Consider the following 27511-nt stretch of genomic DNA (forward strand, 5'->3'; position numbering starts at 1 on the left):
CGATCGCAGGTATAACGAGAGAGAGACGGACCGATCTCCCGTCTCATCTCGAGCGCTGCCAGTCATTCCGTGAATGTATGAAGAAAAATGTATATCATAGTCGAATAAGTAAACTTGTCATTTTACACCCGAAATTTATCATCAAAAGTGTGAATAAAACGATAGATGTAATTTAAAATTTGAAAAAATTGTTATCTTCATTAATTCCTTACTTCCCAAAAACTTATATCACCAATAAGACGTTATCACGTAAACATCTCGATCGTAAACCTACTTTACAAACAACCAATATTTTTTCTATGTTTTTCTATGTCATATTATAGATAACATTCACATGTTATAATAATATGTGATTAATGTAAATTATTGGAGTAATCCGTCAGGAAACTGTCCATAGACCCACCTGTATTAGGCACGAAAGGCCGATCACCTATTAGAGATTAAGAAATGTTTAGATTTCACTCGACCATTGACAAGCTGACATGGCTGTTCCAAATAACAGCTGAAGGTGCACACTCAGTGGCGTAGCTACCTAGGGGCTAGGCGGGGCAGTGCCCCGGGGCCCTCAAGCTCAGGGGGCCCTCGAATCCCCACCAGAAATCTCGATCGTTCTGAACTTTTGGAAATTTCTCCCATTTTCAAAATAAATATGACAGCTGGCAACCCCACTTTAATCAAGACATTAATTTGAGAGAAATTCAATAGTTATACCTAGGGAATTCCCCTAAATTCTTTCTGTAGGTTGGCAGTGTTGTCAATTTGACGGATAGTTTATAATATAATAAACCCTTGAATCTTATGTATTTCAATTCGCCAAACCTACACCAAGTATGAATTGTAATTTATGTTGTTACTGTTTAATATTTTTATTACCTGCCGTGCACAAAAAGAGCTTAAGTAGCTTAGCATTTTTAAAGTATTCGTATATTTCATATTTTTATTTGATAAAACCTATCAGTTTACATAGCAGTGGGGCCCCATTTATTAATTTGCCCCAGGGCCCTTGGTTACCTAGCTACGCCACTGTGCACACTAACAGTTCACAAGAATAATATTACGTATTTCGTTTCCTCTCAAAGTGACGAAATGCCCTTCATCGTGAGCCCGATAGCTTTGAAATCCCACCACCTTGAAGCTCTGATCAGGAATCCGTCTGTTGACTTAGGTCTCTTGGTGCTATCTACTATTGTGTTAGGGTACATCTGTAGGGCTTAGAGTAGAGTTGTTCTCAGTACATACACTACATATATACATATTGTCCTATGTGCTTAAGTGTAAACGTATCTGAAAAGGCTATTATTATTATGTATTAACAATTAATACAATTATTATTTTATTTCGAAAAAAAGTCCGTTATCTTTGAGTGAGCGACTTAACTCAATTGATAAACACTTCAAATTATAGTGAGTAGGGAAGCCCGGACTTCAAATTATTGATATTATCTTATATACTTTAGTTAATAATTACTCGTAGAAGCGCAAACTAAATAGCAATCATCGCACACTTGAAGCCAAAATGAGCCATTTCGTATTGTCTTTTATTTACATAACTTTCACACTTTGATAATAAAACAATTTTTTACCGGATTGAAGTTATGAATTATTATTGTTTCATAATTTTAAATTTAACCGAATTTGAAAAATGGTTTATCCCACACTCGTAAATTGTAATATGTATAACATTCTCGTTGCCATGTCCAATAACATACGTGTCGCTTAGATTTAAGAACCCATAAAAAAGTTACAGTTTTTTGTTAGCATCGCCACCCCACTACCTCTAATTTTATGTTAGAGTCTGTCTAATGAAAGAACATCAAGAAAAAGCGGGGCAAAGTAAAAAAAAATTAGTATGGTATCCCTAAAAGTTTGATATATTTTGTGGATTAAACTTACTTGATACTTTATTTTGCTTTATTATTTTTTTACATTAATAGTAACTGTATTTCTATGAAATTAAATACTATACGTATGTAGTCTTTTACTATTTATACTTAAAATTACTAGCATTGCATGGAAAACTATAACTATATTTATTATAAAACACAACATTATTCGGAATAATCAAAATCAGAATCCAAAAATCAATAAAACAAAGTTTAGGCTATTATACCTGTTAACTATTCGGAAAAAAATATATAATAGATATAAAAATGAGTAATTGCATGAAGTATCAAGACAACAAATCATACTAACCTAAGAAATTCAATGACATTCTGTGTTGCCGTCAGAAAATTTTCAAATAATTCAATGATCTTTTTTCATTAGCCAGAACTAGTATAAGCCCTTGTTTTGAACATCCCTCCAACAACCGCTTTCAAACTTAACTCCTGCAAGATACTGTAGAAAATCAAATTGCCGACCAATTATAATATTATTCAAACTAAAATATTATACTGGCAAAAATACTGAACAAATACACTTATGAACGTCAAATTTTTTTTATAAGAAAATAAATATAGAGTAAGTTCAATTTATTCTATTACTTCGATCCCTCGACGACCCAGGGTCCGTACATTTTGGTCCTTTGAGCTATCCGGGAATAGCGGGTCTTTCGCGTACAGTTGATCGCGTTCGCGTTTTTCTCCGTCATCCTGAAGATCGGCGCCGTGGAAAAACATCCCACTGCTGGTTTGTTGGGTCGTCAAGCAAGTAAGAAACTATCATCCGCATCAATAGAAAAGAGGAGAGCAAGGAGAAGGAGGATCCATAGCGATCGAATAGGGAGGTAAGCGACAGGAAGTCCACTCCCAGCATTTTTAAGGACCCATAGCGGTCAAATAGGGAGGCAAGCGACAGTGAGTCCGCTCCCAACATTTTTAAGGACCCATAGCGGTCAAATAGGGAGGCAGGCGACAGGAAGTCCGCTCCCAATATTTTCAAGGACCCATAGCGGTCAAATAGGGAGGCAAGCGACAGTGAGTCCGCTCCCAACATTTTTAAGGACCCATAGCGGTCAAATAGGGAGGCAGGCGACAGGAAGTCCGCTCCCAATATTTTCAAGGACCCATAGCGGTCAAATAGGGAGGCAAGCGACAGTGAGTCCGCTCCCAACATTTTTAAGGACCCATAGCGGTCAAATAGGGAGGCAGGCGACAGGAAGTCCGCTCCCAATATTTTCAAGGACCCATAGCGGTCAAATAGGGAGGCAAGCGACAGTGAGTCCGCTCCCAACATTTTCAAAAACCCATAGCGGTCAAATAGGGAGGCAAGCGACAGTGAGTCCGCTCCCAACATTTTCAAAAACCCATAGCGGTCAGATAGGGAGGCAAGCGACAGTGAGTCCGCTCCCAACATTTTCAAAAACCCATAGCGGTCAAATAGGGAGGCAAGCGACAGTGAGTCCGCTCCCAACATTTTCAAAAACCCATAGCGGTCAGATAGGGAGGCAGGCGACAGGAAGTCCGCTCCCAATATTTTCAAGGACCCATAGCGGTCAAATAGGGAGGCAAGCGACAGTGAGTCCGCTCCCAACATTTTCAAAAACCCATAGCGGTCAAATAGGGAGGCAAGCGACAGTGAGTCCGCTCCCAACATTTTCAAAAACCCATAGCGGTCAAATAGGGAGGCAAGCGACAGTGAGTCCGCTCCCAATATTTTCAAGAACCCACAGCGGTCAGATAGGGAGGCAAGCGACAGTAAGTCCGCTCCCAGCATTTTTAAGGACCCACAGCGGTCAAAAAGTATATCAGCGTATATCTACGCAAGCAGAGCAATCATTTCAATATAAATCGGACAAGAAAATCTCTTCGTCTTCGGCAATGGTGGAAGGTTTAGCAGAAAGTGGTAACAATCAGCAGATACCATCAGGCATAGCAATGATGCCAATACAGAAGACCACTGATGTGCAGCAGGAAACATCGATAGTGGCATTGGCGGAAGCAGTGGCAGCCAGTCTCGGAGTGGACTCCAAAGAGCCCACCCGGTACCGGACTCCGATAGGTCTTAGTGTTAATCACAGTATACATGCAGATACTTATCAAGGCGGAGAATTATACAAATTGGCAGAAAGCGTAGCACAGTCGTTAACTGACTACAGCAAGGAGCAACATAGCACAGAAGAAAAAGAAAGTTTGTCTCAGTCCATTTCTTATAAGAAGAATAAAAACTTAAATAACAGCTTAGTATTGTCTAAGCCTTTGTTAGAAGCACCGATTCAATTGTATACGGAACCCTATTTGCAACACAACTTAACACAAGGGTCCGACATAGTTGTAAGAAACAATAGCATAATATCTAGAAAGAGTTATGGCAAATTTTCGCATGGATCAGAAAAGGTTACACGCAAATTAAATGGTTTGCCTATCAACAAAGGCAAGAAAAATAAGAAACAAGCATTCGTGAAAAAGGAATTTCGAAGAAGAAAAAATGGTGTTAAGATTAGAAAGGAATTTACAGGAAGGTCAAAAGGAAAGTTCAGAAAGAAAGGTAATGTCTTTCGTAAAAGGGGAAGATTGCGAAACGTTATCGTTCCGCAATATAGCAGGCTCACCGATTCAAGATTTCATAAAAGTAACATACAGCAAACTTATTCGGTTATGCATTCCTATGAGTCAAATATGAGTAATCAGAGGAAGAGAAAGAAAAGCACCATATATAAAATAATACTTAAAATTCCTTTAAGCATACGACAGTCTCGTATGTTCAGATCCATTTATGTATAACATACATTGTCGAAACTTTACATTAAATACTGAGGGAAAGTTATTATTATACATACATCAATTTACATAAATCATTTTAAACGTGAAAAACGATTAATAATATAATATCATAAACAATGAATGGAATGCCAGTTCAGCAAAATATCATATGTTAGCAAGTGGAATGACCTACTGTGAAAGACGTCAACTACAATGAATAATATTATGCAGATATCAAATTACGGCTGCACTTTATAACAATTATATTTAACCTAAGTCATGGTTGCATTCACCAAAACTGTAATACATTTTGTATGCTCATGATAGTTCTCAGAATGTGCTCAAGACAGGTAGTGGATAGGACATTACAATCATATAAAGATCAGGAGACGTCACGGAGCAGTAGGTGCAGCATCGGCAGAATCAGCAGCCGGTTTCGCAGTGGCCTCAGGGGAAGCCACCCGGGACCGGACTCCGGTTAGGTAGTGCAAGGGCCCATGAGCTATGGGACCTAGTGTTAGTGATAGTGCTGTGATTAAAAGTGTTAGCTTAAGCCTAGAGACTGTTAAGCATATAATGAAATCATCTTGTAAAGCACTACATATTCATCTTGCACTTTTGCCTGGGGGAGTATGTACGAGCCAAGGCTGTACATTTTGCTCTTTTGCCTGGGGGAGTATGTACGAGCCAAGGCTGTACATTTTACTCGCTCAGGCTTCCTTATTTTATAAGCTTAATTATTCCCTATGTAAGTACGTGCCAGGGCTCGTACATTCCGATCATCTACAACCGTGATGTTTTTATAAGTACGTGCCAGGGCTCGTACATTCCAATCATCCACGAGCGTGATGTTTTTATTATGTAAGTACGTGCTCTGGCTGTACAGTTTGATCATTTATAAGCATGACGATTTCCTACATCGTCGGAGTCACGCCCCGAGAGTATAGCCCGACGCAGGCACTCTCTTCGACTGTTACTATGCAGTCATTCGTAATTAACTAAATCGTAGGAGTTTCAACCCGGGAGCATAGCCAGACGTAGGCACTCTCTCTGTTTGTTAGATTGCACTTATTATATAGCAATTAACATAATAGTTATTAATCCGCTCATATTCTATTGTATAACGCGAGTGATAAATATAGAGTAAGTTCAATTTATTCTATTATTTCGAACCCCTGATGATCCAGGAACCGTACATGCTTCAAATTTTACATTTACTGCCAGCTGTTCTCAAATCTAGGGCATAGAACGGAAGAGAAGAACTGGCAATAATGACCAGGGATCCAGAGATGACAGTGGTTAAAAACAGCTACAGAGCAAATATTGACACAGCCACAGATAAGGAGAAAATAAATCAAGACATGGTAATAATGATTTTTGCAGAGTTGAGTCAATATTTGGATAAATTCCTTTACAAAAATAGAATCATGCACTAAAACTTGTTTTCATATAAATTTTTCAATGATTGGTTGTATTATCGAGTTGTCGAAAGCTGACTGCGAAAACTGGTGTAACAGAGTTCCATGTATTAATAGATGACAGCACACGTTTTTAAACTATCCTAAAAGGCGGTGTTTAATTTAATTACTATCCTGTAGGGTCAAAAGTATATCGGCGTCCTTAAATCTAGAACAGGGCAATGTGTGAAAATACCTATATCGTTGCGGAAAGACAGAGCAATGTACTACAGTTCTATAGAAGACATATTTTATCATATTCAGTCTTGCTAAGCCGGGACTGAGCGCTGTTTGATAAAAGTATTTTGTTATTTAAGTATAATATGATAACAATAATTCTAGACAGATAAAAATCAATTGTAATTAATATTTATCGATTTATGCGTCGCTAATATTCGCGTGATCGGTTGCTATGGTCGCAATATTCCAATTCTGTATTTCATGCTCCTTCATCGATCAAGCCTCTTCCTTCTGGGGGAATTAGGACCTTACGTCAGTCATCATCTAGTTTTGAGCTAACCGATACAGCTGGAATTCTAGCTTTCTGGCTAATCGGCTGTGCTTATTCTGCATATCGATGATATGTTGCAACATTCATTGCTATGTGGACGACAGCACTGGGGATACTCTTTACACTGACCGGGCAGGTATTTATCAGGCAGTGGTCGATGAGTACCAGAACAAACTTGTATCTAAAGTCGAAACTCTGCTACGTGTAGTCTCGGATTGGGGTAGATTAAATCTAGTCCAATTTAATCCCCAAGAAGACACAAGTGTGCGTGTTTTCCGCTAAAAAAAACACATTTGTCGCTACTCCTTTCTTTGAATACTCTCCTTAAAGCCTCACCTAGTATCGCAATACTGGGCGTTGATATTATCGAATGATGTTCAATTTCGCGGTATTTGGAATGAAAGTCTAAATTAGCCTCTAAGAAACTTGGTAACAAGGCGAGACGGTACTTAACTCCGGGCTTGCAACTGTATAAAGCGCAAATTCGGCCCCACATGGAGTACTGCTCTCACCTCTGGGCGGGGGCTCACCAGCACCAGCTCCCTCCACTTGACCGTATTGACAAAAATTCTCTTAAGAGCGTTTCTTAAGGCAATTTTTGCAGCGCACCACCGCTATGTGGAACCAGCTGCCCACTGAAGTATTTCCGAACCAATCTGACAGGGTCCTTCTAGAACATTTTTTTAAAGGCCGACAACGCACTTGCGAGCCTCCTGGTAATGTGAGTATTCATCATCATTCATCAGGTGAGCCTCCTGCCCATTTGCCTCCTGTTACATAAAAAAAATCAGTGGGGCGTCGGGTTATGAAGATGAAGAAAGTTAAAATGTTCAGCGCTTAGATAATGCTTAGGATGGAAACTAAATATATACCTACAACCTTTTAGGTCTGGGCCTCAGATTTCTGTATCTTTTTCTGAATAGGCAAGTAGGTGATCAGCCTTCTGTACCTGATACACGTGTCTTAGGTCACCTCACAATGGTTTCCTTTAGGTAAGACAAGTTTATCAGTGCCGAGGAAGACTCGATAGACTTGGTATTACATGAATCTCACTTTTACGGTAGAAGAACTGAGTTGCGATATACACAAGTTAGGTTTTTGATGGCATTTTTTTACATCTGAGCTGACCAAGGGTTGGAGTTCAGAAATGTCAACATTAGAAGTTTCTTGCAAATATCTAGTAAAAAGACATCTTCGGCTCTTCTAAATCCTCTAAATAAGAATGGTTTTATTGCCTAATGGCCTGTATTTTTTTAAAGTATCTGACTCAGGGAGCGTTCAAGTATTACGTCACGCCTTTTTTGGAGATTATTGCCCCCCCCCCCCCCCCCATCTAACGCGCCGTAACGTTTTTCTTTAGCCAATAGTAAAACGTTTTATGACCACCCAGTGACTCTTTATACCTTTACCATGATGTGGTGTAAAGTACTGTAAAGTCGAAAATAATATTAACAATAACGTGTAATTCAATCCCCGCCCCGCATCGTAACGTTTTACAAAAAGGACCCCCCCCCCCAAAATTCGTTACGTAATACTTGAATGCTTCCTTACCAAAACTAACTACGCAAAATATTGGAACATATAATTGATAATTTCTGACTACTTATAGATATATAATTGATTACGGTATCGCGATGGTTATCAGCAATTACCGTATCATATACCAGATTATCAACAATTATTACCAAGTCGCAATAGGCATCAGATAAAATTTTAGGTTTATTAGTGAGTACTTTTTAAAGAATTAATTTAAAATTTCATAATACGTCCAAACGGTACCTACACAAGATGGCGTCGCACCAATCACACATTAATAATAGCCTTTAACTTCAGATACTTTTACACTTAAACACATTTCATCCCATTCTTTTTAGATATCTCTGTGCCCTTTTTTGGCCTCCTCCAAATCCTATTCCTGTCTGCACTGTGCATCCTTCTATTTCCCTAATTTGGTCTTTCCTTCCTTACCTTCTAAATTGTTTTCCTCTTTTTCTTTTATCGTTGCTTGGTTACACGTCGCCGTAATTACGATTGTAACTTGGGGGTAATCTTTAACTTGATAACATTATATTTTTATCATAACAATGGAAAAATACAATGCAAAAAATATATAATCATTCTTTTAAAATTGTTGTTCATATTTATTTGTTACTACGCCCGCGAACTGCGTTTCATTTTAAGACTTTTATATCATACCAACATTATTAGTAACATACCAACATATGGAACATTACTATGTTACCACATAGATACTGTTCGCTTTGTCGAAACAAAAACCGTAAATTTTTTATCTCCAGAAAAACCTTCCTCAGAGCTCAAGGAATAAATAAAACACTAGAATTGGTCTAGCCGTCTTCGATTTTTTCGCTTAGCAACAAGTTTTGCTAATTTTATTTATATATATTGTATTAATTGAAATGTAACCGAATAAATTGTTTTAAACTACTCCAAAATCCTTGTATTCATCGATTTTGTGATTTGATTCCGAATTGAGCTATATTTTACTAGCTTCGCCTTTAGATTTTTTACTTAGCCTACCTTTTCATTATCTGTATAGAACATTTTGCTATGCTATATATAGACTGGTTTTTAGACATTTATGTGCAATTTTTCTCTGCATAAACATTGGTCCAGCCGTCTTCCAGTTGCTTAGCAACACATTTTGCAATTCATCATTTGCAAATCATAGACGGTTCATTCGTCTAGTGGTTAGTACCCCTAACTGCGAATCCATGGGTCCCGGGTTCGATCCCCGGCTGAGACAAACATCGATGTGATGAGCATTTGGTGTTGTGCTTAGGTCTTGGGTGTTTAAATATGTATTTATATGTCTATCTGTCTATAATATGTATGTATATCCGTTGCCTAGTACCCATAACACAAGCTTAGCATGGGACTAGGTCAATTGGTGTGAATTGTCCAATCCAAAAAAATAATAAATTATATTATTTATATATCTTTCTACAGGTCACAACCTTTTCATTTCATACTGTTTCTACACGACAGCGCCCCTTTGTTTATCAAAACAACAAAACAATAACAACGCACGCCACTTGTTTTGCCCATATCTATGAAATACCTACAGTAGATCGACTTTTCTGTAGTTTACAACATTCTACTAGCTGTTAATGCGTTGTCTAACGGGAACTATTTCAGCTAACATAAGTTATGTTAAAGATATATTTTAGTTAATAATTAGAAGTGCAAACTATGCACACTTAAAGCCTTTAGTTTTTCATAAACTTCCGAAAATGTCCAATTTGACTACACTTATATTCTTTATAGGTAACAAAAGTATCACTTAGATTTAAGAAGTCAATGGGTTTTTGTTAGGGTCGCAACCCCACTACTCCTAATTTTATGTTAGTTATAAGCTCAAGCTTAAATCGATTAAAGCCAGTTGACACGCAGCTTCAAATGAAATGTAACATTTGAAAATTCCTCCAACAACCGCCACTGAATATATATATATATTAAACAATTTTTTTAGCTTCTCTAGAAATTAATATTAAATAGTAAAAGAAAAGATACTATGTCATTTATTTCGATCACACGAATATACAGTATGTACAATTTAACCTAGTAATGATAATAAATAGAAAATTAAACCAAATTTAAAAATAGTCCCTGTGGCGCCTTTAATTCTGGTATTTCTTACTGTACTCCGATACTTATTCGTTGAACGGACCAGCTCTGAGGTCACCAGGCGTCAACCTAAATATTTAATTAGCACTTGAATCAAACGACCCAAGTCATAGGGAAAAAATCTAAAGAAAGAATATATTTATTTACAAAAAACCAGCAATGTGACACCGGAACAGTCAGAGATAAATCTGTGTCAGAGGTTAGTCGACTTAGATAAGGAAACGAGGAAGATGTCGGAACTCGATTGGAAAGTACTCACAATACTACGCACTTTCTCCTAGTTTTTACTTTACCAGAAAGTGTGATAGAGAGATTCTACGAGGCCGTCAGGCGCCATGAAGAGCAGAGAGGGCCAGGGATGTTCCCGTAGCCCCAAAAGAAGGTTATTCCTATCCGGTGCACCCTTGACAGAGCGGTCGTGATCGCTATGAAGTAGTGGTAATAGAAGGGGCAGATGTGATGCGGTTCAAGACGTTTCGCCATCGTTGCCTATTAGACTGATCACCAGCTAAGATACGTGTCCGAAGAATGTAAGGATGCGGGATTGTACTGTTGGAAATAGACGTTGCTTAATACCGAGTTCTTGAAGTATCGAGACGTTTGTACGAAACTCGGTCCACGAAACCCCAAGCATTCTCCTCCAGCACCACAAAAAAAAATCACTCTCTCTCCGCCACTCTTTTTAATCGCCAAGTTTTTTGTTTTACATAATGTTTGTAAGGAGCTGCAACCTGTACACCATGTTCCACACATCTTAAATCATTAATAGTTAGTTGATATTAAAAAAATAAAAACAAAGACTTGTCCTCTATCAGCAGGAGGCATGGTGAAATAGGAGCACGAACTTACATTCCCGTGGGAACAACATAGCATAGCGCAGAACTGAGCCAGCATAAAGTAAATATTTGTTTTATAAGCATAGCACTTTATATACCTATCATTCTATTTACGCCTGATATTTAAATCTACTGTTTATTCATTAAAATATGATCGCAGCACATCAGTTAACAGTTGTTAGGGCTACCAACATGTATAATCCCAATTTGTGTATCGTTTATATAATTGAAGAATTTGAATTTGAAAGAACATATAGCAAGAAACAATTTTACTAAAGATTAGCCAAAGATGGAATATATACCAAAAAGGTTTCGTAAATGAAAGGATATTAAATATAAATGATAAAATGTGTGTGTGATGGGGTGAGTGTGGTGTGTTTATGATGCAGGTAATCAGCATGGATATTCTAAATACTCTTTAAGCATAGTTTTATTATTTTACATAAAATTTTAGACTTACACCATTATTTACAAGTGACATATATATTTCCTTTAGTTTGTCAACCATTTAAAATGATAGTTAAATAGATAGACACACCTTACACACACTAATTCACTCACATGCACACTTACTCACAAAATTAGGAGAAGAATTTTTTGTAGACAGTTTAAAAATAACTGTAATGGATACTATAAAGGTGGCTATGGAAGAGCTGGGACACAGACACACGTATTTTTTACTTAAAATGGTACCCAAATTTTATATATTAAAAAATTTCAAGTTATTCATTTCCACCACACAAATATACAGTATTTACACTATACTCAAACTCAAAATAACTTTATTCATATAGTACACTTATGAACGTCAGAAAAGAAGTTACATTAATTGTAAATTTACATTTACTACCAGTTCGCAAGTCAAGGGCGTAGAGCGGGCAAGAAGAACTGGCAAGAAACTTCCGCCACTCTTTTTAATCGCTAAGTTTACTTAACCTACAGAGTAATAATAATAAATAGAAAATTTAAACGAATTTAAAAATTGCAGTGGCAATGCTGGTATTTCCTCGTTGTATTGCGATACCTATTCGTTGAAAGCACCAGCTCTGAGGTCACCGGGCAGGGATTAAAAAAAAAACTAAGTTTTAATTTTTTTTCTGTTTTTTTTGTGTGACCCCAGAGCTGGCACTTTCCTGGCTCAACGAATAAGAATCGCAATACAGCGAGGAAACGCTGCCAGCGTTAAAGGTACACTGCCACAGGGACCAAACTTTTTAAATTTGTTTTGATTTTCTCTTTAATCATTTTTATTATTACTTTATAGGTTAGGAAATTATAAATACTGTATACTTGATTGTAGATATAAATATTATGTTTCTAAATATTTTTTCGATTTTAATCGTCTAACGAATATTTTGTCTTTACATGAAATCTTTTTCTGTTAGCACTTTGCTATCGACGTAATTATTTTTTATCAATTAACAAGTAGAAATTGATATGCCGACACTGGCATCCCTGCTCTGCAGTTACTTTCCATCATTCGTACACGACGGTGGCACAAGTGATTTTGCGACAAAATTATCTGTGAAAATTATAAAGTGTTACAGGTATGTAAATAATAATAAGCCTTATTTCATCCACATATTGACACACAACAAATATTCATATATATCCTACTAATATTATAAACGCGAAAGTTTGTAAGTATCGATGGATGTTTGTTACTCTTTCATGTAAAAACTACTGAATGGATTTTAATAAAACTTTACAACAATATAGATTATACATCAGAATAATACATAGGTTACAATTTATAAAGATATTGTGTGAATTGTACAAAATATCAAGTAAGTAGAAAAAAATCTACCATCTGCGAGCTATGCTGGCGTGCGCTGTTAATACCGCTAGTTACACTTATGTAATGTATGATGGCTATGTTTATCTCAAATAATCCTACAAAAAAGCCCGCCACATGATATATCTATTTCTTATGTGTAAGCCATTATAGCCAATAGTAATAAATTGCTTATTCATTTCAAATGCACATTTGTTAATAATAAATTGATTCCTAAATGAAAATAGATATTTTTATCACTTCTGGTATTTAAATTTAAAGTAGATAAAATATGTCTTTCATCACAAAAATTTATTTTAATTTTGAAGTCGCGGGCACTAGGTTGTTTATAATATATATACAATTATTAAATATATAATTATTACTCTAAGATTCGGCCCCTGTCCGGGCATCCTCCAACTTTTACCACCTTATTTTATTTTGTGCCATCCAATTTTCCCAGCTACTCTTTCGATCCCGTCGGCCCATCGCTCTATTGGTTTGCCGTTCTTTCTTTTTCATTTTGGACCAGTCCATTCCGTTACTGATGGACCATCTGTATAATGGGCTACCTGCCCTGCCCATTTCCATTTGAGTTGTGGAGCATCTTTATCAGCATCAATTATTTTTGTTTTTCTATTATTGCTATTTATATTTTTAATCAAAAATTTAATTCATTAAACTCGGCCCAGCCGTTTACTCGTTGTTCTAAGATAATTTTATATACAGTAATAACAAATTGTATTCGAGGATAAAACTTCTTCTATCTCTTTTCTCCTCTCTCTTTAATAAGAGACGTTATAACTTGCCTGTTAGCTGTTTAAAATTACAAATAAATTATGCTGCGGATTTAGCAAGATTTGATATACATAGAACAATTATATACTTAAACCTTCAATGAATCAATCTATCGATTAGTGTAAACTGTATAAAAATCCGTTCGGTAGTTTTTGAGTTATCGTATATAATAAACTCTTATAGAACATTAACATTATCTCTCATTGCTTAGTCAAAAATAAATTAGCAGAATTTTCCAAATTCCGTGTGGAGTTCAGGCACCTCTCATTCTATTCCTTCGTGAAAATAAGAGAATAAACACTTCTCCAGATATCGATATATTTGGTAGTGGGTTCCACAGTTTAAAAAAGCATTGTTAAGTGCCTACCTGATACCTAATCCGCAGTTTTAAGCAAAAAAATACTAGCAAAATCTAAAATTAGAAGTAATATTTTTACGTTTTTGTAATAATAATTTATTTATTGCAAGAACACGGTTTAAAAATGTTATGGTGGTACAATCGACAAATTTACCTTATCTTATTTTAGAACACAATGTAACATATCGTCACAGTCGTAGAATAGTGACGGATCTGACAAATAGTAAACTTTACCGGACAGCTATTTCAAAATAATATAATCATGTTAGTTTTTTTGTCATAACTTTTTAAATTCATATTCTGTAACTATGAAAATTAGCATACAAGCAAACAAAAGGGTTTGTTTTGAAACAAAATATAATAATAACATTAAATTACATTAAGTTTTCTAGAAAAATCACATGTTTCTATCAAATCCGTCACCTTACCGATTGATTACTTTGAAATTTAAAGCACATGGATTTTTTTACGTAGCCGTAATATTTAGTCAATGTAGTATCCAAATATGATAAAAAGTGGATTTTGGATTTTTTTCAAATCCGACATTGTTCTACGATCACGACGATATGACGTGGTGAACTTTAATAATCCTCCAAATGAGCATACGTAATAGCACTGTGTCCGAATTAATTTCGCGGTGAGGCGTTTAAATCCAATTGTGAAATGTCAAATGTGTTCCGTTATTAAATTGTTATTTATTACTGAACATTCAAATCGATAGCAATTCGTCGTATCGTGGCCTTATACTCTTGGGGAGAGATATTTACCACAAACATTCAAAGTTCTTCCTACTGGCTGAATTCACAAGAATTGCGTTATTTATACTATAGTTAATATTAATTTGATAACGTAATAATATATTTTAATAATGATGTAGTGATAAAATAATAATATAAGAATAGACTATAATGATATGACTCAAAAATTCTACGTTTTAAGACAAATTTGGACGCCATCATGTGTGCCAGAATATGCGAACTTTATATCGTACCATAACATTTTCTTTTTTCTATGAGTTTCTCAAGTGGTTAGTTCTCCCAGGATTCGGTTGCTTTATATATATGTTACGACCAGGGGATATACCCGATGAAGGTCATATACCAAGAACCTGAATCTGATGCACAGATTTAACAAAGACGTTTCTTTTGATGTCACAATCGCTATATTTATATGTTCGCAGACAGTAGCGATAACTCACTCAAAATATCTTTATTCATATAGGTAAACAAGTACACTTATTAATCGTCAGAAAGAAATGTTAAATTAATTGAAAATTTCCATTTACTACCAGTTCGCAAGTCAAGGGCGTGGAGCGGGTAAGAAGAACTGTCAAAAAACTTTCCGCCACTCTTTTTAATCGCCAAGTATTGTCATTCAAATTGTTTGAACTGGAGCAAACCAATCCCAAGGATTAGGATCATTTAAGTATTCCTAAAATTTATAAAAAGCTTTATCGACTAATTTTCGTTTAACGAGGGCTTTGAATGTATTTAGTGATAATTCTCTAATTTCGCTTGGGAGTTTGTTGTAAAAACCAATACAATTTCCATATAAGGAGTGGATTATCTTTTGGAGCCTGGTTGGGCGTACATTCAAGATCTATTTCGCGTATTATACTGTGATATTGTTTATCTTAAGCATATATATTTCTATATTATCGCATTGGCTTAGTTCTGTAAGTAGTTTTATTGCTTCTTTATCTTATCATAATGGTTGGGGTATCAAATTACTTGGAATTTCAGCAACTGGCTTACATACAGGGTTTTGTATTCAGACTCATGGTTTTTGAGATATGAACTAACATATCTGTTAAGGAACTTGAAAAGTATAAGTTTAGTAGCCGTTAGCGAGGCCTAGTGGCTTCAGCGTGCGACTCTCATCCCAGAGGTCGTAGGTTCGATCCGGCTGTGCACCAATGGACTTTCTTTCTATGTGCGCATTTAACAGTTAAACGAACGGTGAAGGAAAACATAGTAAGGAAACCTACATGTCTTAGACCCAAAAAGAAGCATGTGTTAGGCACTGGAGGCTGATCACCTACTTGCCTATTAGATTTAAAAATTATTATGAAACATATTTAGAAAACTGAGGCCCAGACCTAAAGAGTCTAAGTAAAAAATAAAATGCTGTCGAAAGGTGTACCAAAAGGACCAGCTATAATTTGTTTAAATTTTAATTTATTTTATTTTTTGGTTAAAAATATTGTAAATACTTATATTAAGTTTTCATTTGAGGTTGTTGTAATGAATAATCGTTGAATGGTATCATTAGAGTGAACGGATTGCAATGAGAGGGAATATTATTGCAGTTTATTACCTCGTTAAAATAACTTTCAAACGTCATACTTGTTATTGGACATATATAGAAACTTCGCCGCTCATTTATTCCAGCCGCTTGTTTTAGCCTGCTATTTTTATGCTAGCTTAAATAATGCACTATTAAAAAAAAACTCAAAATAACTTTATTCATATAGACAAGTACACTTATGAACGTCAACAGAAAAGATTTTTAATTGATTCTAAATTATTACCAGTTCGCAAGTCAAGGGCGTAGAAGAACTGACAAGAAACTCTCCGCCACTTTTTTAAAAGTACACTTATGAACGTCACCAGAAAAGATTTTTAATTGATTCTAAATACATTTACTACCAGTTCGCAAGTCAAGGGCGTAGAAGCTAGAAGAAGTGGCAAGAAACTCTCAGCCACCTTTTTTATTCGCCAATCGCTATCGAAACATTTTCCGCTGAGCATACATGCATCGACATTTGAGAGACATCGAGACTCCTGATTAATAGGCAGTTGCCTTCTTCACGGTCATAGGCCAACCGGTTTCCTCACGGCGTTTCCCTTCGAGTGCGAAACGTCCATTCCGCAGTACCGCGACCTCAGAGTTGCCAAGGCAATCGAAGACAGCTATTTAATGCAAAACATATTTAGCAACACACAAACATACAGTATTTACAATATTCTTAACATATTAATAATAATATAGGATAAATAGAATATTAAAACAAATTATAAATGTTCCCTGTGACACATTTAATGCTGTATTGCGAGTATGCTAGACATTTATTCATTAAAATCACCAGCTCTGAGGTCACTTACCAGGCGCTAACTTAAATCTTTAATTAGCACTGGAAACCCACGGCCCAAGACTCCAAAGGGAACAAAATCGAAGTTGGTGGAATCTCTTATATTCTCCGCCTGCTCTGCGGTCGCCCCAGCTTTTTTGCTTGTCCGAGAGAGGTGAGACAGGGCTAACGTGTCCACACAAGTAGCATCCCTTAACAATGCCCGTCCCAACTTCCAATGCATCAACGACATCCCAAACTCTTGCCATCTCTAGCTGTTGGCTCCAAAATGGCGGGATCATTCACAGCGGTATGAGGATACTTTACATTTATATTTCTATTATTAATTCCTAGATATCTGAGTGTCCTTTTCTAACAATGGTCTCCTCCAAATCCCGTCAGCACTGTGCCACTCTGCCTTGTAATGCTGTTCATCCACTGTCTTACAATCTGGTCTATCCACATTAAATTGTCTTCCTCTTTTGTGTTGATTGCACCTTGGGCACCTGTTTAATGTTTCTATACTTCTCTTGTCATCTGCTACGTTAGTTATTCTTCTTTCTGTATTCTTTATTATTGTTAATTGCATTAACACGTTTGCCATTATTCTTAGATTACATTACACAAACGCACCATCGTTACCTATCTATAATCTTAATATATATAAATTACGTGTCACGTTGTTTGTCTGCAATGGACTCCTAAACTACCGAACCGGTATCAATGAAATTTGCACACCGTGTGCAGTTTGATCTAACTTAAAAGATAGCTTATATCTCAATTTATACCCGCAATATTATTATATTGCAAAATATTTGTTTATTATTTGATAGTCACAATTCTAACAGATGGCGCTGTGTTGAAAGTACCAACGTTTCACATAAGCTACAATTTAATGGCATAACCACCAAAAAAGCATGGTCCCATGGATCCCCATGACTGGTGTTCTCCTACCGTTTCCCTTGAATAGTTTGCTACTATGTAATAATATAACAAAAACCTTAGCCACAGCAACGCTTGGCCGATCTGCTAGTATATATATATATATAAATTATTATTATAGTAATTGGTTAAATTTGGTTTTTCTCTTCACTTCGTATAACGAAATCTCTCTTTAACGAAAAAAAAACGCTTGGTCCCTTGAGATTCGTTATAAAGAGTTTACTCTGTATCTCCTATATACCTAATACCTATACTACTGTCTGGTTTTTTATTTCACAATAAATAAGAATGCTTTATCACAAATATTTATTATAATTAATTTTCCTTATTATGTTGATGAATTATTGTATTATTCTCCTCGGGTTTTTTGTTTGTTTAAATAAACATACATGTTTTTTTTTTCAAATTGATAACATGTTAATCATTTGAAAATATTCTAATAACAGTATTTATTTAGTTAAAATGACGCCATCAAGATAGAAAAAGATGTCTCCAGGCAATGTTCAATTGGGTATAAACATATACATATATTCTTTGCCAACATATCTCTCAATTCAGCGAGTTTTTCTGGTTTAAGCTGTAAATAAAAATATTATATGATCGTTCAATAACTAATGTTAACGTTGAAACTAAATTTGTACAATTTTAAGGAATAATTTTTATTATAGTTACTTATGATTTTCGAGTTATAAGTTGATTTGTAATATCTTTGCAAAGGGTTTTATATCAGGAATTCACTTCGATATAGGTAATATTATTTAAAAAAAAATTTTTTTGAACAATACTTACCCCATCATACTTAAAAGTTTAACAATTTGTAAAACTAAGAGCTTTCAATATTGAAAGCTCTTATCAAGCTTTGACGAAATCGTTTAAAAATAATAATTGTCAGCTATCATAGCACCAGAAATTCCTAAACAAATTTATCGTTCTTTCGTTCGGTCTTGCGATGCCATTACGTTTCAGCTTATAGGCGGTCATGGTACGAAAAAATGCTATTGACTTTAGGAACCTAATCTCATCAGCATCTCAACTGGATTGTTTTTAAGAAAGCTCATGGTAAAGCTCCTGAATCTAATATTTCCTGAAATACTGAAAATGACAGTTTCAGTATATTATATTCAATTAAATCTAATTAATGTAACACAGTGGAATCCGCCATCTTGTTTGTCGTGTCTCCCATTCAACGAAATAAACTATTAAGTGAGGTTTATAAGTCAATATTTATAATAAATGTCAATGGATGTCAAGTATATGTTAATTGAAACGCATCATGTTTAAACAATGTTTCATATTGGTTCGTTTGGAGGTTTATATTAGGTCCTTACATATGAAATTGGCGATTTTTCGTACTGGCCACAAATCAAATATCACCTCTTTGGTTAGGAATTCCAAATTCAATTTTTAAAGCTATTTACTTGTACATTTGTTTTTCGATTCATTTCATTTTCCCGTATATTTTTTTTTTCTCTACTTTACTATTAAGAGATATATTGAGGACCAGACCTAACCTTTTTAGGTCTTGGCCCCAGCTCTGGGGTTACTGGGACGCCAATTTTAATCTTAACCCCACGGCCCAAGGGAACAAAATCAAAGTTTAAATCTTGTATTAGCGTGTAAGGCAGAGATGGCCGTTTATAGATATACATTGAGTAATGAGCGTCATAGAATTGCCTCATCAACAAGATATCTGTATGACGTAGTGTTTATCATAATATGTTGTTTTTGTTGACATATTATCGTACTAAGTATATATTGCAAACAATTTGTTCATAATATCAATTTAGCCAACAGATTTGAATTTGGAATTCGGATATTAAATTGACGAATCAAAAAAATATAAAAACGCGCGAAATGCACTCTGTTGTTCCTAGGAAGTAATAGTATTTGAATTTGGAATGTGGATTGTTTGAATTTGTTACTGGCTGTCGAAATAACATTATTTCGATTATTTTGCGCACATACGCGGACCAATTAATAAATGCTTTATTTCTGTTGTAGGAGGTAATAGTGTATTAACGTTTCAGTCACGAAACAGATCAAAATAGTATAAAAAATATTAGAGACTGGCGATAATTATTGAGAGCGCGAAAAAAAAAATTTATGATAAAAACACGCGAAACGTATTTTTTTACTCATATCCCTAGGAAGTGATTTGAATTTGGAATGTGGGTTGTATTTAATGTTACAGTCACCAAAGAGATAAAATAATTTGAAATTGTTACAGGCAGTCAATAATGCGGGCAGACTAATTAAAAATAAAACGGCGCGAAATGGATATTTTTCCTATTCTTAGGAAGTAATAGTGATTTGAATTTGGAATGTCATTATTGTATTAAGCGTCACGCACCAAAGAGATCTACATTATATTAAAACCAATTAAAAAGAAAAATAGGCGCCAATCACCTTTCTATTGTTTGTGCAAATTCAGATAAGACATTCATTTTATTTATTAGCTTAGAGGTGATAAAATAATCTTTATAGCGACACTATTTTAAATATATAATTTATAATAATAAAATACAATTCTAACCCACAATTTCTGGCCATTGAAGTCGGTCAATAGTGTTATATAATAATCAAAGATTTTCCAATGGACAATAAATCAATACACAATACAGCAAGTTAATAGTGATAAAATGTAGCGGCACGATTACCGAATTTTTCATTATGGGAAATGACCATCTCAAATCTTCAACTTTTGACCACTTTGTTTATTCCATATATAGTCCAGTCAGTCAAGACAATTAATTCATTATAATTCCAAAAGTTTTCAAATTTTGATGTAAGGTCGGGAGTGGTATTAAAACAAACTATAAAATTTTGCAACCTGCTCTGCGGTCCGGAACATTGTTAAAAATGCAATAAATGATAATTTGCTTAGTTCTTGAGACCAAAATTCCAAAAGTTCTGCAAAGTTGGAGTGGTGTTAAATATATTATTTTACATCACGTGTCAAATTTGCAACCAATTTAAGTATACGGAACATTATTTAATTAATGTTGTTCTTTATTAAACTGAAGGAAAACGTTCCAAAAGTTCTGCAAATTTGACAGATATATCGAAAATAAAATAAATAACAAAAAATGTTCCGTACACTTAGGTTGGTTGCAAATTTTATACGTGATATGAAATATTATATCGAAAACTTCCCCAAGTTTGCAGAACTTTTGGAATTTTTTTCACGACCATACAGACATAAAATTAATTTAATTGCAATTTTAACAATGTTCCGGACTGCGGACAAGGTTGCAAAATGAGATTTATTGTCGTCCCAATGTACCATTCACTTGACCGAAGTTTGAAAACTTTTGGAATTATTATCAAATTTTCGATTTCGAATGTCTATAATGACTGGTGTAATATATGAGATTCAAAGAGACCTAAACGGCCGGCAACACCGCCACCAAATGGTGGGGTCCGGTCGGGTCTTGGCGTACCAGAACCAAATCCTGGAGGTACTAGAGAAGGTCGGCAACGCACAGCCCTCTAGCATTGAGAATATCCATGGTATCACTTAACATCATACTATAAAAAAGGCCAACAACGCACTCGCGAACCCGCTGGCATTGAGCTTCATGGGCGGCGGTATCACTCAACATCAGATGAGCCTCCTGCCCGTTTGCCCTCTGTCCTATAAAAAAAAGGGTGCGTGTACTTATGTACGCGCGTAAGAAATTATACTTCTTTGGCATTATTAAAAATAGTTTTTGATTGCATGCAAATAATTAATAGTAAATAATCTAAGACTGGAAAAGGAGTCATTATAGTTAATAAAGTTCAGTTTACATTTGAAAAATTAAATAAATAAATATTTATTATTATTTTCTTACATTAAGTGTAACATAAATTCTATTATTATTCGAATATTGTTTTTAAATTATGTCCAATGCCGTAGCATCATCCGTGGGCAACATTCTCATTCTGTTAATTTTGTGTCACGGTGCGCGCGCATCGTAAAATTTCACTCTAATCAATTTTTCATAACGCGCCTAAAGAAGTATAACTTCAAAAAGTGGAACCAATAAAAGTAATTTGCAGCGGAAACTATTGACAATAAAGCAATATACAGTTTTATAGAATACTTCAATATATACTCAAAAGTTTTGCATTTAAAAGTCTTTACCGAAAGCTGCCTTGCGATTCTGTAACTCACTTTTCGAGCTCACACAGCGGTCTTCGCTGTGAGTGAAAAGTGAGTTACAGAATCGCAAGGCTGTAGGCTATAGAACAACGTGTAATCACAGCTAGTATATAAATAAAACGAATTTTTCTAATTGCAGCTATGGAGATAGAGAACGCAAATTGCAAGACGAAGGTATCAGAATGCATAGACAACGTTAATATGGAACAATTGTATGTTGACAAACCGCTTAAACTGAACGTGTAAGTATATTATCACAGTACTGTTAATTTTAGTATATGTGTTCAAATTAGTTTATATATTTTGATATTTGCCTTATATTTCATGAATAAATTTGTATTTTTGGCAAAAGAGTTAGTACCTTTAATGGTTTTTTCTCCATGTATCGTTTAGGTAGAAATATAAATCTTTAATTATTGTCCAATAGTCAGAGGAGAAAGCTAATATTTCTTGCCAAATATCTTATGATTTAAAATCAAACTAGCTGCCGCTGCGAACTTTGTCTTGCGCGATTGCCTTTTGACTGCGAAATGTGTGTCTAAATTTAAATGTCAGGAGTATCTGTATGTAGTGTATGTATTAGCTGCACTATATTACTAAATATATAGTATTGTCTTTAATTGACATAACCTTTACACATTTAAAGAAAACAGTTTTTAACCGACAACCAATAATATCCAAATTAAAATCTCAAGATAAACAATCCGCGAAAATAGAGGACACCGTGAGCCATTTCTGCCAAAAATCTTTTAGTCGATACCAACTCCGGGGAAATAAATACAGATAATACAACTTTTTCTACAGCTGTGATACTTTTTTGACATTCAACACCTTTTGTCTTCAGTCACCGTCACCACGCACGCTGTAAAGCACGCGAAACGTCGATTAAATGTAAAATAATTGTAAATTTATAACAATTGTAATTATTACATAACTTAAATCCGGTAAAAAAGTGTTTTCTTTAGTAAATATATGAAAACCCTAACATCCGTGGGGTTGTTAGAGTGAGAACCTACCAACCCTACGGAGCCCTAAGCCCTACCACATAACTAGTGAATATGTAGTAGGATAGCACCAAGAGACTTACAGCAAGAGGCGGAGTCCTGGTGGGATCAGAGGTTCAAGGTGGTGGGATTTATTTAAAGCTATCGCGCTCACCACGATAATTAAGAGTTTGCACTTTGTGAGGAAACGATAAATGAATAACAGTATTATTTCCCATTCATTGTTTTAATATCTTAAATACTGCTTACACATATTCACACATAGATTATTCTTGCGAGCTGTTGGTGTATCAGCATTAGCTGTTATTTGATACAGCCACGTGAGCCGACTCAGCTGTAAATGTTCAAGTGAAATATGAACAATGATATCAACTTAATTGAACTTTTATTACAGAGAAATTACTGGCTTAGATAAGTTGATTGAGGAGTTGCACAGGGTGTTCTCGCACAGCCACGTCAATATACAGGATGTTCAGAAACTGATGCTTGGATATAAATCAGATCCGAAGGACTGGCGGAAGTACGCGAAATATGACCGTTTTAGGTAAGTTCATTAGAAATTACTCTCCTTTTATTTCAGACACATAAACGTATTTATATTTCTATTGTGTGCCCTTTTTTGTCAAAGGCCTCCTCCAAATCCTATTCCAGTCTGCACTGTGGCACTGTTTGCCATGTTTTGCTGTTTTCTTAATCTGGTCTATCCACCTTCTAAGTTGTCTTCCTACAACAGGAACAGACTCCAAAACGGCAGGATTTGAAAAATTATTTCACCATTAGAACCCTACTATGATCAACATAGCTATATATTTCAAAAAACTTAGTGTATTTTACGATAGTGAAACCCAAATGAAAATGACCAATAACGATTCCTTTATGCTGCGGAAACTATTGACAATAGAGCAATGTACTAAAGGTTTATAGAAGACATCGATATCTACTCAAAAGTCTAACAAATAAATTAAATTAAGACAGTATAACCCAAATGAAAAAACCAATAAAGATTCCTATATGCTGCGGAAACTATTGACAATAGAGCAATGTAGTACAGTTTTATAGAAGACATCAATATTTACAAAAAAGTTTAGCAATTAAAAGTCTTTACCGAAAGCTTTAGGCTATAGAACATCGTGCTTACTGAATTATGCACACGCAGCACAGCTAGTTTTAAATATAAGAAAAAGACCTTCGAGTCTGGATTAAGTGGTACTTGACAATAATGAAAGAACGAATGATTTCTTAATAAAGAATGTTTTCGTTGTACAAGAGTTCTTTGTTTAAACACTTGACTGATACGATTATTAAACACTGTTCGAGTATTAATTGTTCATTTTTTTTTAAGTTTAATTAATAATAATACTCACAATCCTATAAAGCGCAAATTCAGAGTTTTCTTAAAATTCGTCCACAACTGATTGTTATTTAAGGCAGTTGCCGCGTACCATCACTATGTGGAACCAGCGGGCAGATGGTACTGAAGTATTTCCGAACTAATTCGACTTAGGGTCCTTCAAGAAAAGAGGGTACCGATTCTTAAAAGGCCGGCAATGCACTCGCGGGTAACCTGGCATTGAGTGGCCATAGGCGACTGGTAATTCCGAACTAATACGACTTAGGGTCCTTCAAGTAAAGAGGGTACCAAATCTTAAAATGCCATCAATCATTAGATGAGCCTCCTGTCTGCTTGCCTCATAACATATACTTAATTTATATTTCAAATGTAAGTAATATGTTTGTCGCCTGTGAATATGGACTCTTCTTGAAGGCCTCCTCCAACCCTTTCCAGATGAATCTTTGCCAATAGCCATTATTTTCCTGCCTTCTTTTTGGCCTGCCCACTCTTCTTTTCCCTTCCATTGTGTCTTTAGTACACCCACATATCTTTTAGTGTTTGTGCGTTATTATTAATCGCAAAGTATTCATCAGAATAATTTCTCCCATTATATTCCTTATCCTACAATTGATAAGTTTCAACAGACCTTTCGTTAATAGTCAAGGACAAGAGATACCCAGAGCTCACACAAACAATTTTTACTTATAAACGTTGGTCAATTGTATTGTCCGAGATCAGTGTTGGCCTAGTGGCTTCAGCGATTCTCATCCCTGAGGTCATATGTTCCATGGCTATGCACCAATGGACCATGTGCGCATTTAACATTCTCTCGAACGTTGAAGACATCATGAGGAAACCGACATGTCCAGAAAGTCGACGGCGTGTGTCAGGCACAAATGTACGGTTCCTGGATCATCAGGGGTTCGAAATAATAGAATAATTTGAACTTACTCTATATTTATCACTCGCGTTATACAATAGAATATGAGCAAAATAATAACTATTATGTTAATTGCTATATAATAAGTGCAATCTAACAAACAGAGAGAGTGCCTACGTCTGGCTATGCTCCCGGGGTGAAACTCCTATGACTTAGTTAATTACGAATGACTGCATAGTAACAGTCGAAGAGAGTGCCTGCGTCGGGCTATACTCTCGGGGCGTGACTCCGACGATGTAGGAAATCGTCATGCTTATAAATGATCAAACTGTACAGCCAGGACACGTACTTACATAAGACAAACATCACGCTTGTAGATGATTGGAATGTACGAGCCCTGGCACGTACTTACATAGGAAATCATCACGGTTGTAGATGATCGGAATGTACGAGCCCTGGCACGTACTTACATAGGGAATAATTAAGCTTATAAAATAAGGAAGCCTGAGCGAGTAAAATGTACAGCCTTGGCTCGTACATACTCCCCCAGGCAAAAGTGCAAAATGTACAGCCTTGGCTCGTACAAGGCTATTACTTACTTTTAAGACAAATGATCATGAAACAGCTAGAGAAATACATATAGAGAAGAGATAGAGAAATCTGAGGCCCAGACCTACAAAGGTAGCGCCACCGATTTCTTAGACACAGTTCTTACGTCAAAATTGAAAAACTCCTTCAAAATTCAAGTTATTTCGACAGTTAACTCGTAAGACATTACGATCTAGTCTAACTTAAGACAAAAAGGTTACTAATAAATATAAGAAAGTGTCCTTTACTTACAGTCTCTATTAAGACACTATGTTCTTGTGTTCTATTCACATACAACTTAGCACTAACACTTATTCAAATGGATTTATCTTTTTCAATCTTCTCGCCAGAACCGTGGTATCAAGTTGTATAGCTTCGACATTAACATGATGGTGGATCCTTAACAACCTGTGTTAAGATCTGAAATCAAATATAATATTAAATAAACATACGAGTTTTTTTTTAAGTTTAGTTTTTTTTTCTCTTCACTGCAGTGGCGTATTAATAGGGTGACAGGGCTGGCAAAAGGCTACGAGCCCCCGACCCAAGAGGGCCCCTGACCAAGAGATATTATGTTCTATGGATGAATGTGAAGTCTCCAATACGCATTGGGCTAGCGTGGGGACTACAGACCATTCCTTCTCGCCTAAGAGAGAAAGCCTATGGTCATTAGTGGGACATATACAACGTGAAATTGAGTACGCTAATAAATATCGAAGTTTATTAAAATTAAACTGAGTAGAAACAATTTTTACTGATATCCCATCAAAAGAATGCCACGAAAGATGGTATAGTTACGCCACTGCTTCACTGAGATATCATGGTACATTACGATCTTGCCTAGCAAGTATTTTATTATTAACATAAGAATGCCAATAATACAACTTACAGTCTATAATATAAAGACACTAGGTTCTTGTGTTCTATTCACTTATCACTTAGCACTAATCTTCGTTACTAACACTTATTCAAATGGATTTATCTAATATATAAAATTCTCGTGTGACAATGTCCGTTCCCATACTCCTCCGAAACGGCTCGACCGATTCTTATGAATTTTTATGCATATTCAGTAAGTCTGAGAATCGGCTACTATCTATCTTTCAAACCCCTAAATGTTTAAACACCAATTGATCTAGTCCAATGCTAAGCTGGTGAAGCTTGTGTTATGGGTAAAAGGCAACGGATATACATACATATTATAGAAAGATAGAAATATAAATACTAATTAAACACCCAAGATCTAAGCACAACACCAAATGCTCGTCACATCGATGTTTGTCTCAGCCGGGGATCGAACCCGGGACCCATGGATTCGCAGTCAGGGGTACTAACCATTAGACCAATGAGCCGTATACATTTTATGTAACACCAATAACTATCGACATATTTATATGTTTGCAGAGTGAATTCACAGTAGCGATATTGTGTATATTATGTTTAATATTATATATGTACTTTATTAAATTTTATTTAATTTTTTCGACATTATCGGTTTGGCATAGTCTGTAAGGATAATGTATGTATTTCTG

At 35.5% G+C, this 27511-nt stretch overlaps 1 protein-coding gene across 2 annotated transcripts in view; it reads left to right on the plus strand.

The window, feature by feature from the left end:
- The window catches only part of LOC125062149 (cysteine dioxygenase 1), a 33231-nt gene that overhangs the window by 1564 nt on the left and 4156 nt on the right, over window positions 1–27511 (plus strand). The window contains exons 1-3 of one of the 2 annotated variants that reach the window (XM_047667778.1): window positions 12507–12635; window positions 22314–22416; window positions 23573–23722. In XM_047667778.1, the coding sequence (XP_047523734.1) occupies window positions 22316–22416; window positions 23573–23722 (251 nt within the window). In that variant the 5' untranslated portion in view covers window positions 12507–12635; window positions 22314–22315. Of the gene's footprint in view, window positions 1–12506; window positions 12636–22313; window positions 22417–23572; window positions 23723–27511 lie in introns of those variants that run through there. The other variant, XM_047667777.1, reaches the window with a different exon arrangement.

Source organism: Pieris napi, chromosome Z (genome assembly GCF_905475465.1).
Source record: "Pieris napi chromosome Z, ilPieNapi1.2, whole genome shotgun sequence".
Classification (NCBI taxonomy): Eukaryota; Metazoa; Arthropoda; class Insecta; order Lepidoptera; family Pieridae; genus Pieris; species Pieris napi.